Genomic DNA, 20090 nt, shown 5'->3' on the forward strand with positions numbered 1-20090 from the left:
GCCAAGAAGGCCAATGGCATTTTGGGATGTATAAGTAGGGGCATAGCGAGCAGATCGAGGGACGTGATCGTTCCCCTCTATTCGACATTGGTGAGGCCTCATCTGGAGTACTGTGTCCAGTTTTGGGCCCCACACTTCAAGAAGGATGTGGATAAATTGGAGAGAGTCCAGCGAAGGGCAACAAAAATGATTAGGGGACTGGAACACATGACTTATGAGGAGAGGCTGAGGGAGCTGGGATTGTTTAGCCTGCAGAAGAGAAGAATGAGGGGGGATTTGATAGCTGCTTTCAACTACCTGAAAGGGGGTTCAAAAGAGGATGGCTCTAGACTGTTCTCAATGGTAGCAGATGACAGAACGAGGAGTAATGGTCTCAAGTTGCAGTGGGGGAGGTTTAGATTGGATATTAGGAAAAACTTTTTCACTAAGAGGGTGGTGAAACACTGGAATGCGTTACCTAGGGAGGTGGTAGAATCTCCTTCCTTAGAGGTTTTTAAGGTCAGGCTTGACTAAGCCCTGGCTGGGATGATTTAACTGGGAATTGGTCCTGCTTCGAGCAGGGGGTTGGACTAGATGACCTTCTGGGGTCCCTTCCAACCCTGATATTCTATGATTCTATGATTACTTGAAGCATGTTAAGAATGGGGACAGGAGTTATACTTTCCATTAACAACTGTTAAAAATAAATTTGTTTCAGATTTCAGAGGAGGAGTGGGAGAGCAAAGTGGATGTGCAATGCTGCAAATCTTCATTAAAATAAGGGAAGAACTCATCTACCACTGCTGAAAATACAAATTCATTTAGTGAGGCTAAATGATTCGTAGTGTTCTCAAACTGAAAATTACTTAAACTACACTTAAATGCAGGGGAAAACAACTATAATTTATTTTAATATCTTGTGGTAAGGGAGGAAGTTACGCATTAATGTGAAATTTCTAATGTCCCTGATGTAAGAGGTATTCTTCATATAGGAGGAAGGGGGTAAGAATGTGAGTTGATATATTTCACCAGGTAAGGACTGCTGAACATCTGAGTCGCCTTCTTGTTTACCAAATCCAACCACCTGAAAATTCAAAGGCCAGAGGGTTACCAAGAAGACAGTAGAAGTTTGCATGCTTAAAATCTAGACTAAGAGTGAGTCATTTTAAGCATATTTTAGCTAAACACTAAGTTTCAATCTGGACTCCATGGACACTCAATAACTATAGCAGTGGAGACCAAATTAAGGGTATGTCTCCGCCGCAATCAGAGGTATGACCACAGCCCGTGCAGACATACCTGCGCTAGCGCTGATCTAGCTAGCTCAGACAACAAGAGCAGTAAAGCCACAGCAGCATGGGATAGCTGATAGCCACTTAAGTCTACACCCAGGGTTCTAGGTGGGTTTGTACAGCCTGCGCTGCCAATGCTTCACTGTTACGGTTATTCACACCAGCTAGAGAACAAAACTCGCTCTAGGATGTGCTACACTTTGCTGCAGTCACATCTCTGATTCCAGTGTAGACATATTCATAGGCTTTTACTTCTTTCTGCAACTTTCAGAGTTAAGCAATTTATTCCTAATACTATGAAAACTTTACATAGACAAAATTAAGCTTTATTCCTCTCCTCTGATATGGGTTTAAAGCAGTAACAAGAATTCAGATATTAATAGCGATAGGAATAGATATTTTCAATTCTATCATTTAACTACTTTTTAAAAAGTGAAGGTTGTTCTTTCTGTTAGGGTGCTTCAAAGTGCTGCAAAGATGACTTACATAAGCCTCTTCACAGGAGTCTATTTTAAAAGAAGTTAGTCACAGAATGTGGGAAGGAAGAAAAGAACAGGCCATAGAAATTAAATAAGGAGGTTACTCTTAAGTCAATGGTGTGAAGCAATCTCACCTAACATCATGATGATTCCAAACATACTCACATGTATACTGAGTGCTTTCCTCTCTTTGCCTCTATGAGCTTGGAACCAGTCAACAAGGTCTGATTTAGTTAGTGATTGTAGTGCTTCAACCTAAAACCCACAAGAGTACACTTTTCAAATGTCCAAATTTCACACACATCTTTTAAAAGCACCCTAATTCCCAACAGTTGAACAGTATTTTGAACATCTCTACAAGTCTTCTGCCCTTGTCCTCCAGTTCATCCCAGAACAAACACTTGTAGCAAAATTTTAAATCCTGAAAGCAGCAGTTAGTGACAGAAACACTTGCTGATGCTTATGAAATGGAATTGCTAGAAGTGTCTATGAATTCTGAAGATCAGGTTTGAGTTGTAACTACTATTCATCTTGACACACTTAAGATAAAGATTTCTTTATACAGATCTCTCCAGATCACAATGCATTCAGATGTTGAGGTACTGACTCCACCCTCCAGGGCTCCATATTAATTCTTAATACTAGGTCACTGTATTGACAAGAGGTTAAACTTTCTATTCATGAAGCAATATTCAGTATTGGCGTAAGCCTGGCGCCAGTAAAGTCAGAGAGAATTTGCCATTGACTTTAATTGAGCCAGAATTTCACTCTATATTTCAAATATAAGTATCTAGTGAGACACAGTAAGACAATAACATTGGTTGATTTTTAAGTTTCATTCACTACCTCATAGGCAAGTCTGTCAAAAAGATACTGCTGAGACATTACTTCATTCCAATTTCTATCCACCTCTTCTCCAAGATAGGAATCTTCACATTTTTTAATATGTATTAGAGCACTGACCTGTAAAAACACACTGATTATTATTACTCTTACACAGAAGGCACCATATCAGGAAAGGGGTGGAATTCTGCTTCAAAAGGGTTTAGCTAGCTCAGGCTGCTGTGTATCGTATGATTCAAAGTAAAGGTTGAACTTGTGTTAAATGCAACTGTCGGCCTCTAAAGTTGGGACATTTGCTTTGAGTACTGAAATACTACTAGTCCTGGCATCCATTGAACAAGGCTGCATGTGTCCCCTGAGCTCATCGGGAGCTTTCCAGAAAAACAAGAGTCCAATCTCAGGAAGGGAAAAGTCCAAAGCCAAAAAAGGAAAAAAATCGAAGTGCCCTGTCTTTAGTTCAGTGCCAATTTCAGAAAATGCTACTGTGCACTGCAGCCCATGCCAGGAAGCATGACCATGGAGCTCCAGTATCTCATCACTTCCACTTTCTCCCTCTACAAAGATCTTGCATGTTCTGTTTTTAACAATATGGGAATGATCAGAGCCATTCTTATGAGGCTGTGTTTGGGCTGCTTTTCCAATTTTACCTGAGTCCTGAATGCTTTTTCAGTTAGAAGCCTCATTTTCCCCTCAAAGTACAAAAGAAATTCTTCTATTTTCTTGTCAACTAATTCAGAGCTGAAAGGAATAAGGGAAATGTTAGGAACCATATGAATAACATTAGCAGAACTTAATAAATAAGTGGGGTGAAATCAGTAGTTTTAAATCTGGAGCTAAGAACATGCTTTGCTGTTTGCAAAAGTGAGTCCTTCATTATCCTAAGGAGAAACTAAACAAGAAGGGATGAGGAAAAACAAGATTTTTGAGAGGCATGGAAAGCCCACAGAACATAACCTGTTTGCTCAGGAGCATATAAAGGAAAGACACTGTCAGTTTCAATTTTTAACCTTTCCCTGTCCTAAGAAATAAGGTAACTTGACAAATAAAACTAGCCAGTCCTTTCACATAAGACCACTAAAGATTTATATGCAGGAAGCCAATACTACTTCTACTTCTTTTAATCCTGATAGGTAAGGGCATGGCAGAAATTTGCAAGCAAGCAGTTCTAAGTCATCGAGAAAACATGAGCCTGGGTCCCAGACACAAGCTAAAGGACTGTAGGGAAGCAGGTGTGATAGAGGTGTGAACACTGTTTAAACAAGTGTTTCCCAACTGCTATGTCCATTGGGCTGACATTTCCAAGGAAAAAACATGCAGCAACTTGGAGGGGTGCACAGACAAAGAAAAGAAGGCTGTATATTATTATTGTTCCCAGATTCCCTGCTTCTGTTTTGTTAAAAATTAATGATCAGCAATAAATCTATTTAAAATCAGTGATAAGATGTTGAATCAAACCAGTTTATCATGAACTCTGAGTTTAAGATAAAATAGCATTTGAAACGGCCATTCACTTAGATCGTTGAAAACTGAGATGGGTTTTACTGGCCTATGAAAAGTAAGTCAAGTATCATTTACTATACAGTAGTCTAATGTTCTTGTGTGTGTCATAAAACATTAGAAATGCTGTGCCGTGTGACACTGAAATAGAGAAAAGGAGGAGTGTTCTCAAAAGTGATGATCTTGAAAAGTGAGTGGGGGAACTAGTTTGCCGAGCCCCCTCATGAGGGAACACCTTACACTGCACTTTATCACTGACCACCCATCAGGATTTCAGAGGGAGAGTCCCCACAATGCCCCTAGGGACTATGGGTAGACGAAAAGGGAACCCTGACCTTTCCCCCTCCATCTGAGCTCTTTGTAGCATTAGAGCCTAAGATTAAAACTGTATGTGGAAAGTATGAGTCATGGCTGTGATTACACAGAATCTACTAAAGAAGTGCACCCTATGGAGCTAACTGAATACCACACATGCATACAGCTTCAGAGAGTCATCTTTGAAGCACCCTAGCAGAGTGGACAATAAAAATCAAAGGTGAAATAAACCCAGCAAAAAGATTAAAATGCTTTACTCAGTTCAGTGGTAAATGAAGTTGGAGGCAATATAAGCACATCATTGTTATCTTAAATAGACCACAATGTGTGGCATGAAAAGACCACCACTGGTTGATCAGATTCACACATGCTCAAAATTTTCACCATTAATCACTAATTTCTTAAAACGTCAGTAAATTCTCTATCAAATAAGGTTGATATGTTAAAACTATACATGTCATATGTCATAGGGGCATTTTACACGCTCGAAAATAAGAAGTCACCTAACTTAAATGGAGAATCTGTGGTGTGATACTTGTAATATGGAAATCAGACTCTGCTCCTGAACAGATTGCAAATGAGAAGAACCACCCAGGACCAGCTCTATTGTGTGAGAGCCATGAGGACACTTTTCAGTGCAGGCAAACTGTATTACACAGGTTTCAGAGTAACAGCCATGTTAGTCTGTATTTGCAAAAAGAAAAGGAGGACTTGTGGCACATTAGAGACAAATAAATTGGTTAGTCTCTAAGGTGCCACAAGTACTCCTTTTCTTTTTGTATTACACAGTTCAGCCACTAGGTGGTGCAATGGACAGATTGGAAGTAACATTTAGCAAGATTTTACTTTGCAACCAAACTCCACAAGGAAACTGGAGACATACAGACATAGTCTTTAATTTATGCTATGGAGAAGCATATCTTTAAATATTTTACATTTACTGAAGACAGTCACAGAAATTACTATGAAAGGGCTCTATCTTCGATGTATACTTTATACCTCAGAGAAATGTGATTTATAAAAGGGCATGTTTACACCAAAAAATTCAACCACCAGAAGAATCTGTTGACTCTTATCACAGCTTTACTTGCATTGACAGAAAACTGATTTTGAGACTGTAAAACATGAAAATATTGGAGATAAATTAGTTACAGGGCTTGGAGATAAAAATCTTTCACAGCAGCTAAAATTAAAAACAGACTTAATCCTACACACAGCTATTTAAATAGCAAACTAGTCTGAGATGATGAAACAGCAAAACCAAGAGCAATTCACCAAACCTAAAAAGCAAGAAACAGCTTAGGAGCTGTAAACAGATGCAGCATAACTGTTGAAAGTAATTATCATAAGACCCCTGAGAATAAAATGGACAAATTCCAAGCTAGCTACAAAGCCTTTCAGCCTAAATGCAGGAGAGGTGGAAAAATTCATAGCCCAAGACATGTATTTACAGCCAAAGGCGCAAGATATAATAAATGCACAAAATACAGACATTTTGCAGCTCGTTGCTGCACCGAAGCAGTCAGGGAGTTGACCCATATTACAGACAGACAATCAAGAGTCACTGTTTCTTGGATCTATCTCATGTGATCATACAGAGCCTGCCTGGAGAGTGAAACTGAATATTCATGGAAAGACTATTTACTTTAAAACTGACTCAGGAGCAGATGTGACAGTTGTATCAGAAGAGACTTACCATAGCCTTCAACCCCTCTCAGAGGTGAAATCATCTGAGATCAATAGAGCAAACTTTACAGATGGCAGATGCAGAAAAAGAAGATGATGACTCAAAGACTCCAAACTGACCAGAGACAGTCACTGCAATTAATGGACAGCCAGATGACCAAGTTGTTACACATTTGGGTTGTGTAATTAGAAAACCCATACAATTCAGAAACACTTAACAAAATGATATGTACTGAACTTTAAAGATAGCATGATAGTGTTTATTTTGTAAAATTTTATACATGGTAGGACTGTAAAACTTAAAGAGGGAGAGGTAATGCTAAACTGTACTATACTGTTACCCACTAGGTGAAGCCATGTATAACATATCTTATCTGCACATACAACAGCTCTAACTGGCGGTGCATTAAAGATGTCTTAAAGAAAACACATCTCCTGTATCTCTCTCTGGGATGGAAGCTCTATAACCAGTCCAAGACAGATTGCCACAAGACAGATATCAGTGCTAAAGTACTGTGGAAAAACATCAGGGGTCCTGAAATATTACTTGGCTATATGCTTACAAGGTGGTAGACAGCTACTACTTCAGCTGAGATCTGGAAAGTTTAGCTCTGAAAAGCCACAGAAGCCCAAAGGCCCCTGAGATGGAAACACTAACATGCAATTTAACCACTCTTTTAAATTATTAAGAGTAATAAATTCAGTTTAAGAACAGAAGGGACCACCAGAGCATCTAGTCTAACCTCCAGTATATCACAGGATGCCAACATCACCCAGCTACACCACACTAACCCCATAACTGGAAGTAAAGCAAAGAATTACAGCCCTCTGGAGATTTAACTATTGTATGCCCCAGGCAGAAAGCAGGAGAAGGAACTGAGGTAAACCAATGCTCGAGGCCTCTGCAATGGCCAGCAATTGATTAAACGAGATATACCCATAAAAACTCACTTGTTCTTGGTTGCTTGTGTGGTTACGGTAACAGAGAACCCAAGAATCCCAGATGTATTTCTACATTTAGGGTACACATGGTAGCTTAAACCAAAAGGAGAAAAAAAAAAGTTCACAATTACAAGTCACTTTACATTTACCATCCACAATTACTAAATTAGAATATTGTCAATACATAGATCTAAGGTTTTAGCAATGAGGCAGCTATCAATTCAAGATTCCCTCTGAAATAACAAATATCAAATCTTTGCATCAAGTGCCCTTGGCCTTTTCTTGTTCAAACAAGTTAAGGTGAGTACTCATGTTCTGAGAAATCCTGCACTCCAGCTCTGTGAAATTACAAGAACCCTTATAGTAAAAGCTAAGATTCTGTCATGGGTATTTTTAGTAAAAGTCAGGAACAGGATGTGGGCAATAAACCAAAATTCATGGAAGGCTCTGACCTCTCCCTTCCCTGACTTTTACTAAAAATAACCAGGGTGGGGGAGGACTAACAATCAAGCACTGCCAAAGGGCTGACCTCAGACAGTTGCTCCAGCCCCAGGAGGGATGACCCAACCCCAGCTGCTGCTTCAGCCCTGGGGACCACTGCTCCAGCAGTCAGCCCACTGGCCAGCTGCTCTGGAAGCCCCAGGGCCAATCGCCAGCCATTGCTCCAGTGGCCCAGGGACTGCCCTCCAGCAGTGGCTCCAACCCTGCCACTGCTCCAGCCCCAAGGGGCTGACCCAACCCCTGGACACTCCAGCAGCCATGGGGCTGACAGGTACTCCAGCCCTGCCACTGCAGAAGAAGTCCCATCGGTCCCAGAAAGTCACAGAATCCGTGATCTCCACGACATAATCATACCATTACCGATAGTCCAGGTACTGTGCAGTCAGAGTTATTGGAGCCTCTTAGTTCACAGTAAAGAGCCTAAGTAGAACGGGTTGTAGCTGCAGTTGTGACAGGAGTTAATTCAAGTCCAGCAATCCCCACCCTTTTCATATGTGGTCCTGGGAAAGCTATAGTGGTGGCTACTTGGAAGACAGAGTGAAGGCATGTTACTTTTGAGGAAGTCTAGTTCCACAGCCAGAGTCAATGCTGATCACCAAGCTAAACAGATAGTCTTCTGCTTAGTCAAAATTATGTTGCCTTCTGGTTATGGACTCTAACCTGGAGGACAAGCCCTTGCTGACAATTATTTTTTCTGATGAGTAACTTGACCAGTTTAGAGGAGCTTTACTGCACATAACCTTGCCATTCTTACATGGCACCAAAGAAATTGGTGGTTTTGGCTTTAGTATGTTACACTATACTTTCAGCCACACTGTGTCAGGAGTTAGTTATCATGCAGTAGGGAGTTTCCATAGTAACAAAGTACACAGGACTCATCATATATGATAAAGTAGCTGAACAGGAGCTGTACCCAATGCAGTGAACTTACCCAAGGGTTTGCTTGGTTCGTAGGAAGTTGAAGCAAGGCTCCTCCATGTGCATCTGAATACAGCATGAGTTCAGTCAGAAGACATTCATATTTAGAGCAACAGATATCCCACAATGGCCGCTTTCACTCAGACTTAGTACCGAAAAATTATCAAAACAAGAAACAATGAAAAGCCTAAATCTCAATGAATCTCCTCGCCCCAGAAAGAAATTAGCATGGAGTAAAACTATAACCATGTAACCGGATTACAAGATATCCTGATATTCAGGAAGTTTTATAGGAAGAAAGTTTACTCCACTGAATTCATGAGTGAAACCACTCATTGGGTTTCCCCAAACACTTATAGGAGAAATAAAAGGCTAATTCAAGTGGGTCACATGTATCACTAAGATCTGTAGTCTCATCTTGACACCAGCCATTGTTTTCATGGCAGACACTGTCATGTATAGGACACAGATACTCCCTCTATGGACACACATTAATAAACACTCAAGCGTTATTAGGAAATGAACAAAACTTACCACAAGCAGCTCCATAAGGGTGTATTCTCTTAAACTCCTAGCCCCAGACTAAAACCAAAAACATTAATTGAAAACAGTTTAGGGGTTTCTCATGGAGCTAAGAGCTATGGTCCAAGTTACTAGAGGGGCCTTTTTGAGAGAGAGAGAATGCGAGCGCCATTCAGAGCGGATTGCACCATTAAGTACATTGCAATTTAAAAAAAGCAATCTGACTTTCTGGCCTCCAATGTGTCCTCAAAGAAGCCCTCTGAGTGGAAGACAAGGGCTGCTCAAGGCAAAGGGACCAGAATGGGTGAAAACACAATCTTGAGGTAATCAAAGAATAGGGGGCATCAACAGGCACAATCTGTGGGAGAAAAGGTGAGGAAGGAAGGCAATATCACGGTGGAAGTGGATGCAACAGGCCTGCATAATGCATAATAGATCTAGAATTTTCACAAAACAATACAGACTATAACTTCATTAAGAGTTTTTAGAAACTTGGGCCTTGTTCATGTGTTTATGGGATGACTAGAATTCAAGACATATTCTTAAAATAATGGTTGGAGAACTTTTATGCTGATGGCTTTCCTAATCCAGACTGCACAACAAGTAGCAGCAGTCATCACAAGGAAAATAAATGAGTATACTCAAATGTTTAACACATTACCTGATAATAGACTGTCACTTCAGAGTTGGCATCCCCTCTGTTAAGGGTTTTCACCTTGCAGAGTAGGTGTGTGTTTGGCAGGTCTACCACTCGAAATTGAACAGGACATGGGTGTGGCAAGGGAAAGAACTGCAGTTTTCTGAAGGGAGTCCAAACAGCAAAGTGTCAAACACTTGTCCATTCCTTAACCCAAAACAAAGAACCATAATCTTCATAATCTAGGTGCCTCAATACTCAAAACAGCTTCAATCCCCTCCCCCTTCTACAACAAATCTAAAATCACATCCTACTTGAACAACCATCAGATCTGAACACCAAAACCAGAAGATTTCCAGAAAATAGTGACACTATAGTTACAACATTTCTTTTTAAAAAAAGGAAATTTCAATTGTTTACAACATTTTTCTCCTCTCCACAAAAGAAAAGTAAATGTTAACCAAGACTTATAACTTTGTAATATAATTATAGTTCCCAAGGGGGAAAGGTGAAAGAACCAAAGAGAGATACTCACAGAACAACATAATTCAGAAAATCCTTTGATTCCTAGGAGATAAAACATAAACATAGCTTTATTTAGAAGAATGGGATTATTAGCCCTTTAAGCATCAGCTCCAATACATTCTACATCCATCCAGAAAGGGGCCAGCAAATACAGAACTGTCCAGTCCTCCCCAGCTTTGCCACATAGTACAGCATTTTGGCTAGAGGTTAGCCCAGCAACAAGTCTCTCACTTCCCCTACAAGGTGACAGCATGATCTCATCTATGTTATTCTGTGGGAAGAAACAGACATCTCCAATCCAGTCTCTTGTTTGGGAGTTTGTAGCCTCTCAACAAGGCCAGCGTGGAAGACAGGAAAGAAGAAAGGAAATGAGAGAAATGATTTACAGAGTCTGCTGAGACTCTAAGCTTCAAGGGATATGCACAAAAGGAGTCAGTGAGAATCTGCGAAAGAGCAGCTTGGGCACCTGCTGAGGCAGTGCCAACAAACAAGAGAAAAACAGCTGTTTATGGTAAGTGCTGCAGGACCTCGCTGTGCAACTGCAGGGCATCCAGGGTCCTGAAATTCATTTAGCTCACAAACTACAGCACTTAGTGCAAAACATCTCAAACGCTCCATAATACCCATCCATCACTAAACCTCAATTTCTCCTAACAGCCAATGCCCATGTTTGTCATTACAAGAATCCCCACTCCCGCCAATATAGGGGTGTATTTCCCAAAAGGCTTGACGATCTAAGGACAAATGTTACCGATCAAGGAAAAACTGATGAACACAAAGCAAAGACAGCAAATGGGTTCATGCACCATACTCACTGATCACACAACGTTTGTGACACTGCATCAATGGGGCCAAACCCTGTTATATCCATGTTTTAAAAAGCCAGTTAGACTAGATCAGACCTATGGCTGGATCCAGCAGTCCCCAGGAAAAAGCCTTCACCGACTTCAATAGGAGTTTTGTAAGAGTAAAGATAACAGAACTGGACCCTAGCGAGGCTTAACATGGTTTGACTTTGCTACATAGGCTGTACCTACATTGGCAGTTTTAGAGAAGTTTTCCACAGTTGTACCAGCACCAGGGGAGCTCCACTGGTAACAAACACTGGGAGCACAAGTGCGAACAGGCTTTGGCCTTTTTTACCACCACGCAGTTTAAAAATTACTGAGCATATTTAAACAACATGGGGGGAAAATCAGCAGTGGCCAGTCTACATTTGCTGTCCCATAGGTTAACAGGGTAAGTTGCACTTCCATGAGATACCCCTAAAACTGCTAGTATAACAAGCAAAGTTATAGGCTGGCAAAACAGTGTTATAAATGTGGTTTGTGGCAACTGTGTTTGAACAACTTCTAAAAGTGGTGGTTTGACCAATTAATATAGACTTCCAGCTTCAGCTGCTGAGAACAGTACTCACTCTGCTTGTGACGTTTCCTTGCACTAGCCCCTCCACATATAGATGTGATTTGAAGCCCTTAACAAAGGATGAGAGGGACTCAGTGTAAAGGCCCTTCATTAATCTCCTGTATCTATCTATCATAGACCACTTGCCATGCTCCAAAATTAAAGAATGCACATCTCTGTAATAAACAACAAAAAAGAATAGTTTTAATTAAGTGTCAATTCAGAATGTGTTGCCCAATAGGGACTTTAAATCCTGAACTACTTCTATCCACGCTCTGTGACCAGCACAATTTCAGCTAATCCTAACCAGAAATACCAAAGTACTGGTTAATCTGCCCTAGAGCTTCAGTCCTACCTCAGCTCCAAAATGTCTCGGGTAACCTGAGCCCTCAGTGGCACAACTGCTTTGGAATATCCCTGGGGGAAGACTTAAATACTGGTTCCCAGGATAACACTGTACACTGCTTTTGAATTTTGCCAGGATGTGTCATAACGCAGATTGTTTTTCTTTTCTAGGCCACTTATTTAACTCTGTGGACCTCTATTTCAGACTGCTGGTGTTTTTTAACCCACAATGTTACTCAGCCAGCTATAGGAACTCCACAAAGTGAGCTGTCATCAGAAGCAGAATTGCAGAGTAGCACAGGCTGTTTAAACAACAGAAGAACATATTAATAAAAACATCTTAAATTTTCACTCTATATATTTGAAAACTGAACAGGCAGAGGGTTAATTATAGGGTCCAACCAGTAAGAGCTGAAGCCAACTCTACCTCCCTCCCTCTCCTCCTACTCCCTCCCTCCCCAGCATCTCCCAGCAATATCAAGCCTGGAGGAAATAGAAGTGAACCCAAATATGCTATGAGGGCTAATGTGATTCTTGGATGTAGGGAGGAGGTATGAACCATTGATAAGATGATCATTGGAATACTGTGTCCGGTTCTGGTGTCCACACTTCAAAAAGGATGTTCAAAAATCGGAAAGGCAAAGCCAAAGGCAGCAGAGAAGGAACTGAGGGCGGGGGTTGGTTGCACAGCACTATGTAACCGCCTGTGGCAGCGCAAGATGGGGACAGCACATGTACAACCCAACCACGCACTGCTACCACAAATCTCCGATTACAAGTGCAGTGGCACACAATTAACTGTAGCCCTTGAATTTGATATTACTGTGTATGCCCCAGAATTTGACAGTACTATAGTCAGGTATCTTGTGTGTTCAGCCACTGTCAGCTGAAAACCAAACATCAAATAGCTGCATGTTTGCAATTTTTCTATCAGAATGGAAGGTTGGGACAAAAAGTGAAGGTTCCATTAAAATAGAGGGAATGTTTCGACAAAGACCTTCGTTTTAGGTGCCTCTAATTTGGAAGTTTATTGTTGTTATGACTAGAAATGCTTTGATGCTAAGGAGAATAATGAACTGTTATTGTCTGTTACTAGAGAAATTGTTAGACTATTAGAGGCTATTATGAATTATGTACTTTGTCTGGAGAAAATGTATAAAGAGTTTAGTAGAAAGGGTGCTTTGGAGCAGTTTGAGGAAGTTTTCTTTGGGCAAGGATCTGATATCTAAGTTCACCAGCAGCTAGATAGAAGGTGGGCCCCCCCCCGAAGCCTGGCTTCTGATTCCTCAAAACCATCTCTTGGATTTAAGTAAATAAAAATGTTTTAAGATGCTCTAAACCTACTGCAACAGCATATGTATAGGTCAGCTTGAGATCTCAAAAAAAAAAAAAAAAAAAAAGAAGTCATTTTCAGTGAAAGCAAAGACAGTTACCTTTTCCGTAACTGGTGTTCTTTGAGATGTGTTGCTCATGTCCATTCTATATTATGTTCATTCCATATTAGGTGTACGTGCTCGCCACATGCACCGATGCCGGAAGTTTTTCCCTCAGCAGTATCTGTAGGGGACGGGCTCTGGCTCCCTCTGGAGTGGCGCCCACATGGCATGGTATAAGGGGCACCACCGGCTCCCCCCCACCATCAGTTCCTTCTTGTTGGAAACTCTGACAGTGTGGAAGGAGAGCAGGTCACTGAATGGACATGAGCAACACATCTTGAAGAACACCAGTAACAAAAAAGGTAACTGTCTTTTCTTCTTCAAGCGCTTGCTCACATCCATTCCATATTAGGTGACTCCCAAGCAGTACCCCTGGAGGTGGGTAGGAGTTCATGGACATGTAGATTGCAACACAGCTCTGTCAAACCCGGCATCATCCCTGGCCTGATGAGTGATAGCATAATGAGCGGTAAATGTGTGAACAGATGACCACGTTGGGACTCTACAGATGTCTGGGAAAGGGATGTGCGCCAGGAAGGCCGCTGAAGACGCCTGTGCTCTTTTTGAGTGGGCTCTGACGATCGGCAGCAGCAGAACCCCCGCCAGGTTGTAACAAGTCTTTATGCATGACGTAATCCAATTGGAAATCCTCTGTGAGGACACGGGGTGATCCTATCCAGTGTAGCGACAAAGAGTTGAGTCAATTTTCGGAAAGGCTTGGTACATTCTAAGTAAAAAACCAAGGCCCTTCGGATGTCCAGGGCATGAAGACACCTCTCCTTGTACGGTTTGGGACAGAACACCGGGAGGAAGATGTCTTAGGTCACATGGAAAGCGGAGACCACCTTTAGCAGGAAGGCCGGGTGGGGCTGCTACTGAACCTTATCTTTGTAGAAGACCATGTACGGAGGTTCTGAGGTCAAGGCTTTAATTTTAGAGACCCGTCTTGCTGACGTCATTGCCACCAGCAACGCTGACAGATGGGAAAGGGAGCAGGAACCCAGCGGCTAAAAGGGCAAGCCAGTGAGCCTAAAGAGGACCAAGTTAAGATCCCACTGTGGGACAGGGGCCCATACCTGTGGGAAGAGTCTCTCAAGCCCCTTCAGGAATCTGACCGTCTTGTCATGGGAAAACACTGTCTGTCCTTGGATCAGTGGATGAAAGTGGAGATGGCCACAAGATGCACTCTAATGGAAGAGTGCGCCAGGCCCTGGTGCCTCAAATGAAGCAGGTAGTCCAGGACAGTCTGTATGGAGGAATGCGAGGGAGAGATGCCCCGTTCAGACGCCCAGAGGGAAAACCTCGTCCACTTGGCCAGGTAAGTCAGTCTAGTTGAGGGTTTCCTACTTTCCAGGAGGACCTGTTGCACTCCTTCTGAACAGGTCCACTCCTCCAGAATCAGCCACTCAGCATCCTCGCCGAGAGGTGAAGGGACCCGAGGTTGGGGTGTAGGAGTTGACCATAGTCCTGTGACAGCAGGTCCGATCCGTTGGGCAGGGGCCAGGGAGGGGCCGCTGACAGGCTCGTGAGCATGCTGAACCAGGGCTTGCGAGGCCATGTTGGGGCAATCATGACAACCTGTACCTTGTCTCTCTTGAACTTTGCCAGGGCCCTGCTGATTAACAGAATCAGAGGGAACGGGTACATCAGGCTCCCTGACCATGACAGGAGGAAGGCATCGGAGAGAGTGTCCTTGCTTAGACCCTGTCGAGAACAAAACTTGAAGGGCTTCAGGCGTCAATGGCACCTGAAGCTGTCTGGGGTCTGCATCACTATCTAGAGTCACAGGCAAAGCATGGTATGGGCTGCACTGCTTGATTTGAGCGGGGGTCCAACTTCCCGAGGGGGATGTTGAGCTGCCCGACACGGATCTTGGCTCTCCCCCTGCCCTTTCCTTTCCTTGGTGGGAGGTAGGAGATCTTCCCCTCACAGTCTTTTTCGGCTGCTTGACTGGAGCCGTGGAGGGAGACTGGTGCCAGCTCGTGGACGGTGCCAAGAGAGCACTGCGCACAGAGGCCACGGTGCTCGGTGCGGAGTCAGACCGCTGCTCCTTTATCGGAGTGAGTGCCGACTCCATTAGGAATGCCCCTAGAGAGATATCGTGCTCCTTCTTTGTCCTAGGTTTGAAGGACTTGCAGATACAGAACTTGTCATTTATGTGCCCTTCACCTAAGCACCTTAGGCAGCTGGTATGTGGATTGCTGATGGGCATAGGCCATTTGCAGCGATTGCAGGGCTTAAAGCCTGGGGACTGGGGCATGGCCTGATCCCCGGCAGGGTCCCGTCCAGACTAACGAAGAGTTCGAGAACTACTACTCAGGGTAACTAAGAAACTACTAACTATATATAACTATTTTACAGGATTTCAAAGTTTGCAAGAACAGAGAAGGAACCAATGCTAGCCGAAGCAGCAGATGTTCCAGCAACATCACTGGCGGCAAAAATGAACTAAGGGTGGAGGGAGCTGGCAGTGCCCGTTATACCTTGCCATATGGGCGCCACTCCAGAGGGTGCCAAAGCCGGTCCCCTACGGATATTGCTGAGGGAAAAACTTCTGGCACCGGTGCATGTGGCGAGCACACACACCTAATATGGAATGGACATGAGCAAGCACTCTAAGAAGACCTTTAGCTTGTGCCAATTATTTATCAGAGAGATGAGCTGTGCCCCATTGATTTATTGCTTACCGCCTGGAGAGAAACAGATAACTAAACTGCTTTGGGTTCTGAAAACCCCAGGTAATAGGACCTTCCAGGATAAAAAGTGGAAATGGGCAAGTGGCCGCGAAGGACACCGCTTTTCAGAAGATTCCGGAAGATTGTAGCATAGGCGTCTTGATCCCACAAATGGGAATATGCAGAGGCCACTCAAGAACCATAATTATTTGGGGGGTGGGGCATGGAATGAAAAAAAATTCTTTTCCCCAATTCGTAATCCAAAAGACTTGTTTCTAGGTATGTACAGATATGAACATAAGAACTGTGGAAGTATAACATTGCATAAGGGGACATGCTGGATACATTGTATATGAGAGGGCATGCCAAAACATGTTACAAAGTATCTGAGGGAGCACACGTAGGGACAGTTAGCTTTTGAATGGAGAAGCAATTAAGATAGAGCCAGCACGTCTAAGAAGCAAGCATCAGAATGGAAGGTGTGAAGGGCAATTAGTTAACTGGAAGCTGTTAAAGGAGACTGTTAAGGGTGGCAGGTAATTGAAGATACGTGACTAGTCTCAGGGATCTCGAAGGGTGGTGACTAAAATCTTTTTCTTCTTTTGTCTGTAACTTCTCTGTAACTTGTTCTCCAAAAAACTGTATAAATCAAAAGACACAAGCCCCACTCGGGGGGCTCACTTCTAAATGTATTATTAGCAGAGCAGCTTTGCTAATAAAACAGAGTGGTCTGATAAATTGTGAGTCTGAGTCAAACTTTGACAGAACGGCCATACTGGGTCAGACCAGTAGTCCATCTAGCCCAGTATCCTGTCTTTTGACAGTGGCCAATACCAGGTGTTTGAAAGGGAATAAACAGAACAGGCAATCATTGAGTGATCCATCACCAGTCGTCCTCTCTCAGCTTTTGGCAGTCAAGAGGCTAGGGACACGCAAAGCATTGGATTGGAGCCCTGATCATCTTGGCTAATAGCCATTGATGGACCTATCCTCCAGGAACTTGCATTCTGGATTTTGAACACCGTTATAATTTTGGCCTTCAAACTTTCCCAGGCAATGAGCTCCACAGGTTGACTGTGCATTGTGTGAAGAATTCCTTTTGTTTGTTTTAAACATGCTGCCCACTAATTTCATTGGGTGACCCCTGGTTCTTGTGATATGTGAAGAAGTAAACACCACATCGCTCACTTTCTCCGCACCATTCATGATTTTGTAGACCTCTATCATATTCCCCCCTCACTCGTATCTTTTCCAAGCTCAAAATGCCCAGGCTTTTTTCATCTCTCCTCAGATGGAAGCTGTTCCATATACTTAATCATTTTTGTTGCCCTTCTCTGTACCTTTTCCAATTTTGATATATCTTTTTTTGAGATGGGACGACCAGAACTGCATTCAATATTCAAAGTGTGGGCATTCCATGGGTTTATATAATTGCATTATGATATTTTCTGTCTCATTATTTATCCCCTTCCTAGTAATTCCTAAAATTCTGTTAGCTTTTTTGACTGCTGCTACACACTGAGGATTGTTTTCAGATAAATATCTATATCATCTCCAAGATCTCATTCTTGAAATCAGCTAATTTAGATCCCATCATTTTGTATGAATAGTTGGGACTATGTTTTCCAATGTGCATTACTTTCCATTTATCAACACCGAATTTCATCTTCCAGCCTGTTGCCCAGTCACCCAGTTTTGTGAGATTCCTTTGTAACTCTTTGCAATCTACTTTGGACTTAGCTATCTTGAATAATTTTGTACTGTCTGCAAATTTTGCCATCTCACTGTTTACCCCCTTTTCCAGATCATTTATGAATATGTTGAACAGCACTAGTCCCAGTACAGATCCCTGGAAGATACCGCTATTTACCTCTCTCTCTCCATTCTGAAAACTGACCATTTATTCCTACCTTTTGTTTCCTATCTTTTAACCAATTACTGATCCATGAGAGGACATTCCCTCTTATCCCAGGACTGCTTACTTTGCTTAAGAACCTCTGGTGAGGGATCTTGTCAAAGGCTTTCTGACAGGCCAAGTACACTCTATCCATTGGATCACCCTAGATGTCCAGATGTTTGTTGACCCCCTCCAAGAATTCTAATAAACTGAGGCATGATTTCCCTGTTCAAAAGCTGTGTTGACTCTTCCCCAACCAATCCAGTTCATCCAAGTGTCTGATAATTCTGTTCTTTACTATAGTTTTAATCAATTTGCCTTGTACTGAAGTTAGCTTTACCGGCCTGTACTGTAATTGCCAGGATCACCTCTGGAACCTTTTTTTAAAAATTGGTGTCATATTAGCAATCCTTCAGTCATCTGGTACAGAAGCGGATTTACATACCACACTTAGCGGTTCTGAAATTTCATATCTGAGTTCCTTCAGAACTCTTGGGTGAATACCATCTGGTCCTGGTGTCTTTTTACTGTTTACTTTATCAATTTGTTTCAAAACCTCCTCTACTAACATCTCAATTTGGGACAGTTCCTCAGATTTGTCACTGAAAAAGAATGCCCTAGGTGTGGGAATTTCCCTCACAGCCTCTGTAGTGAAGAACGATTCAAAGAATTCATTTAGCTTCTCCACAACGGCCTTATCTTCCTTTAGCACCTTGATCATCCAGTGGCCCCACTGATTGCTTGGCAGGCTTCCTGCTACTGGTGTACTTAAAAAAAAATTACTTTTAATCTTTGAGGCTTTAGGTAGTTGCTCTTCAAATTCTTTTCTGGCCTGCCTAACTGTGCGTTTACACTTGATTTGTGAGAATTTATGCTCCTTTCTATTTTCTTCAGTAGGATTTAACTTCCAATTTTTAATGGATGCCTTTTGGCTTCTTTCACTTTGTTGTTTAGCCATGGTAGCACTTTTTTGGTCCTCTATGTTTTTTAATTTGGGGTATACATTTAATTTGAGCCTCTATTATGGTGTTTTTTTAAAGTTTCTGTGCAGTTTGCAGGCATTTCACTTTTATGACTGTGCCTTTCAACTTCCATTTAACTAGCTTCCTCATTTCTATGTAGTTCCCCTTTCTGAAGTTAAATGATACAGCGGTGGGCTTCTTTGGCATTTTCCCCCCATACACAAATGTTAAATTTAATTCCACTATAGTTTATCTAATTAACCTTCTCACAGACACTCACTTGGCCAGCATCTCTGGCTTGATCAGAATATTAAAGTAAGTCTTTTTTAGCTGCTCTGTTATCATCTCAAAAACCGCTGGAGTAAAACTGAAGTCAGACAAGTGGTCAATGATGAGCTGAAAGAGCAGCTGGAAAGAAAATAAAATATGGTTTTCTGAACCATTTTTACCAAATAGAAGAATATTTTTTTGCCAGAGAAGATTATTTTGAATTATATCTTATATGAAAAAGGAGGCTCATCTAATAATCCATGGATCAACGTGAACTGCACCGTACAGATCTAGTAAACATTCTAATAAGGTCTTGAATAAATACATTAATTGGTTAAGAATAAGCTAACAACTGCCAGGATATCTCATGCTCAGAACATTCAGATCAATGAAGAATTTTGTTAAATCTGTACGGATCTCATTAAGGTTAAAAGAAAACTAACTATTTTTTATAGCTAATTTTTAATAATGTAAAATGTATTCACAGTTTGTTTTATTGCAGTGTTATAAATTAAATGCATAAAACTCAGAAAATGAAAGTTAAGATTCTCCTAGTGTCAAACTCACCCACACTGCACAAATATTTTGACTGCCGTGTTTGTAATTTAGGTGAATTAATGCAGTTTTGACAATTTCAAGAGATTAAAAATCATGAGAAAGACACACAAAAATCATGAGATTGGCTCAGAAAATCATGAGTTTTTAAAAGAAGATTACATGGTTTTTTAGGTCTGTCCTTTGAGTTTTGAACTCCCCCTGCCGTGAGCGCACATGCGCATGTTTGCATGAATGCATTTTCCCTTTAAGACCTTCTCCACTCAGTTTATCCAGAACACCTTGTTCAGTTCTGGGAGAGCACTTCATCCAGTTCTCTGGGATCCAGAAAACTTAGTTTGACTCTAGATTTCGTCAGTCAGGCTCCTTTATTTGGTGTTCAGAAAAGCTATATTGAGTTGATCAGACCC

At 41.9% G+C, this 20090-nt stretch overlaps 1 protein-coding gene across 1 annotated transcript in view; it reads right to left on the bottom strand.

Moving 5' to 3' along the window:
- Nucleotides 1-228: 228 nt before the first annotated feature.
- LOC140916269 (nardilysin) overlaps nt 229-20090 on the bottom strand; it is an 89011-nt gene continuing 69149 nt past the window's right edge. Inside the window, exons 21-31 of the mRNA XM_073357655.2 lie at nt 19136-19263; nt 11554-11716; nt 10147-10178; nt 9636-9774; nt 8987-9034; nt 8466-8518; nt 7043-7126; nt 3241-3331; nt 2597-2713; nt 1916-2005; nt 229-1063 (exon numbers count right to left, since the gene is read on the bottom strand). Of these exons, the coding sequence (XP_073213756.2) occupies nt 884-1063; nt 1916-2005; nt 2597-2713; nt 3241-3331; nt 7043-7126; nt 8466-8518; nt 8987-9034; nt 9636-9774; nt 10147-10178; nt 11554-11716; nt 19136-19263 (1125 nt within the window). The 3' untranslated portion in view covers nt 229-883. The remainder of the gene's footprint in view (nt 1064-1915; nt 2006-2596; nt 2714-3240; nt 3332-7042; nt 7127-8465; nt 8519-8986; nt 9035-9635; nt 9775-10146; nt 10179-11553; nt 11717-19135; nt 19264-20090) is intronic.

Source organism: Lepidochelys kempii, chromosome 8, assembly GCF_965140285.1.
Source record: "Lepidochelys kempii isolate rLepKem1 chromosome 8, rLepKem1.hap1, whole genome shotgun sequence".
NCBI lineage: Eukaryota > Metazoa > Chordata > Testudines > Cheloniidae > Lepidochelys > Lepidochelys kempii.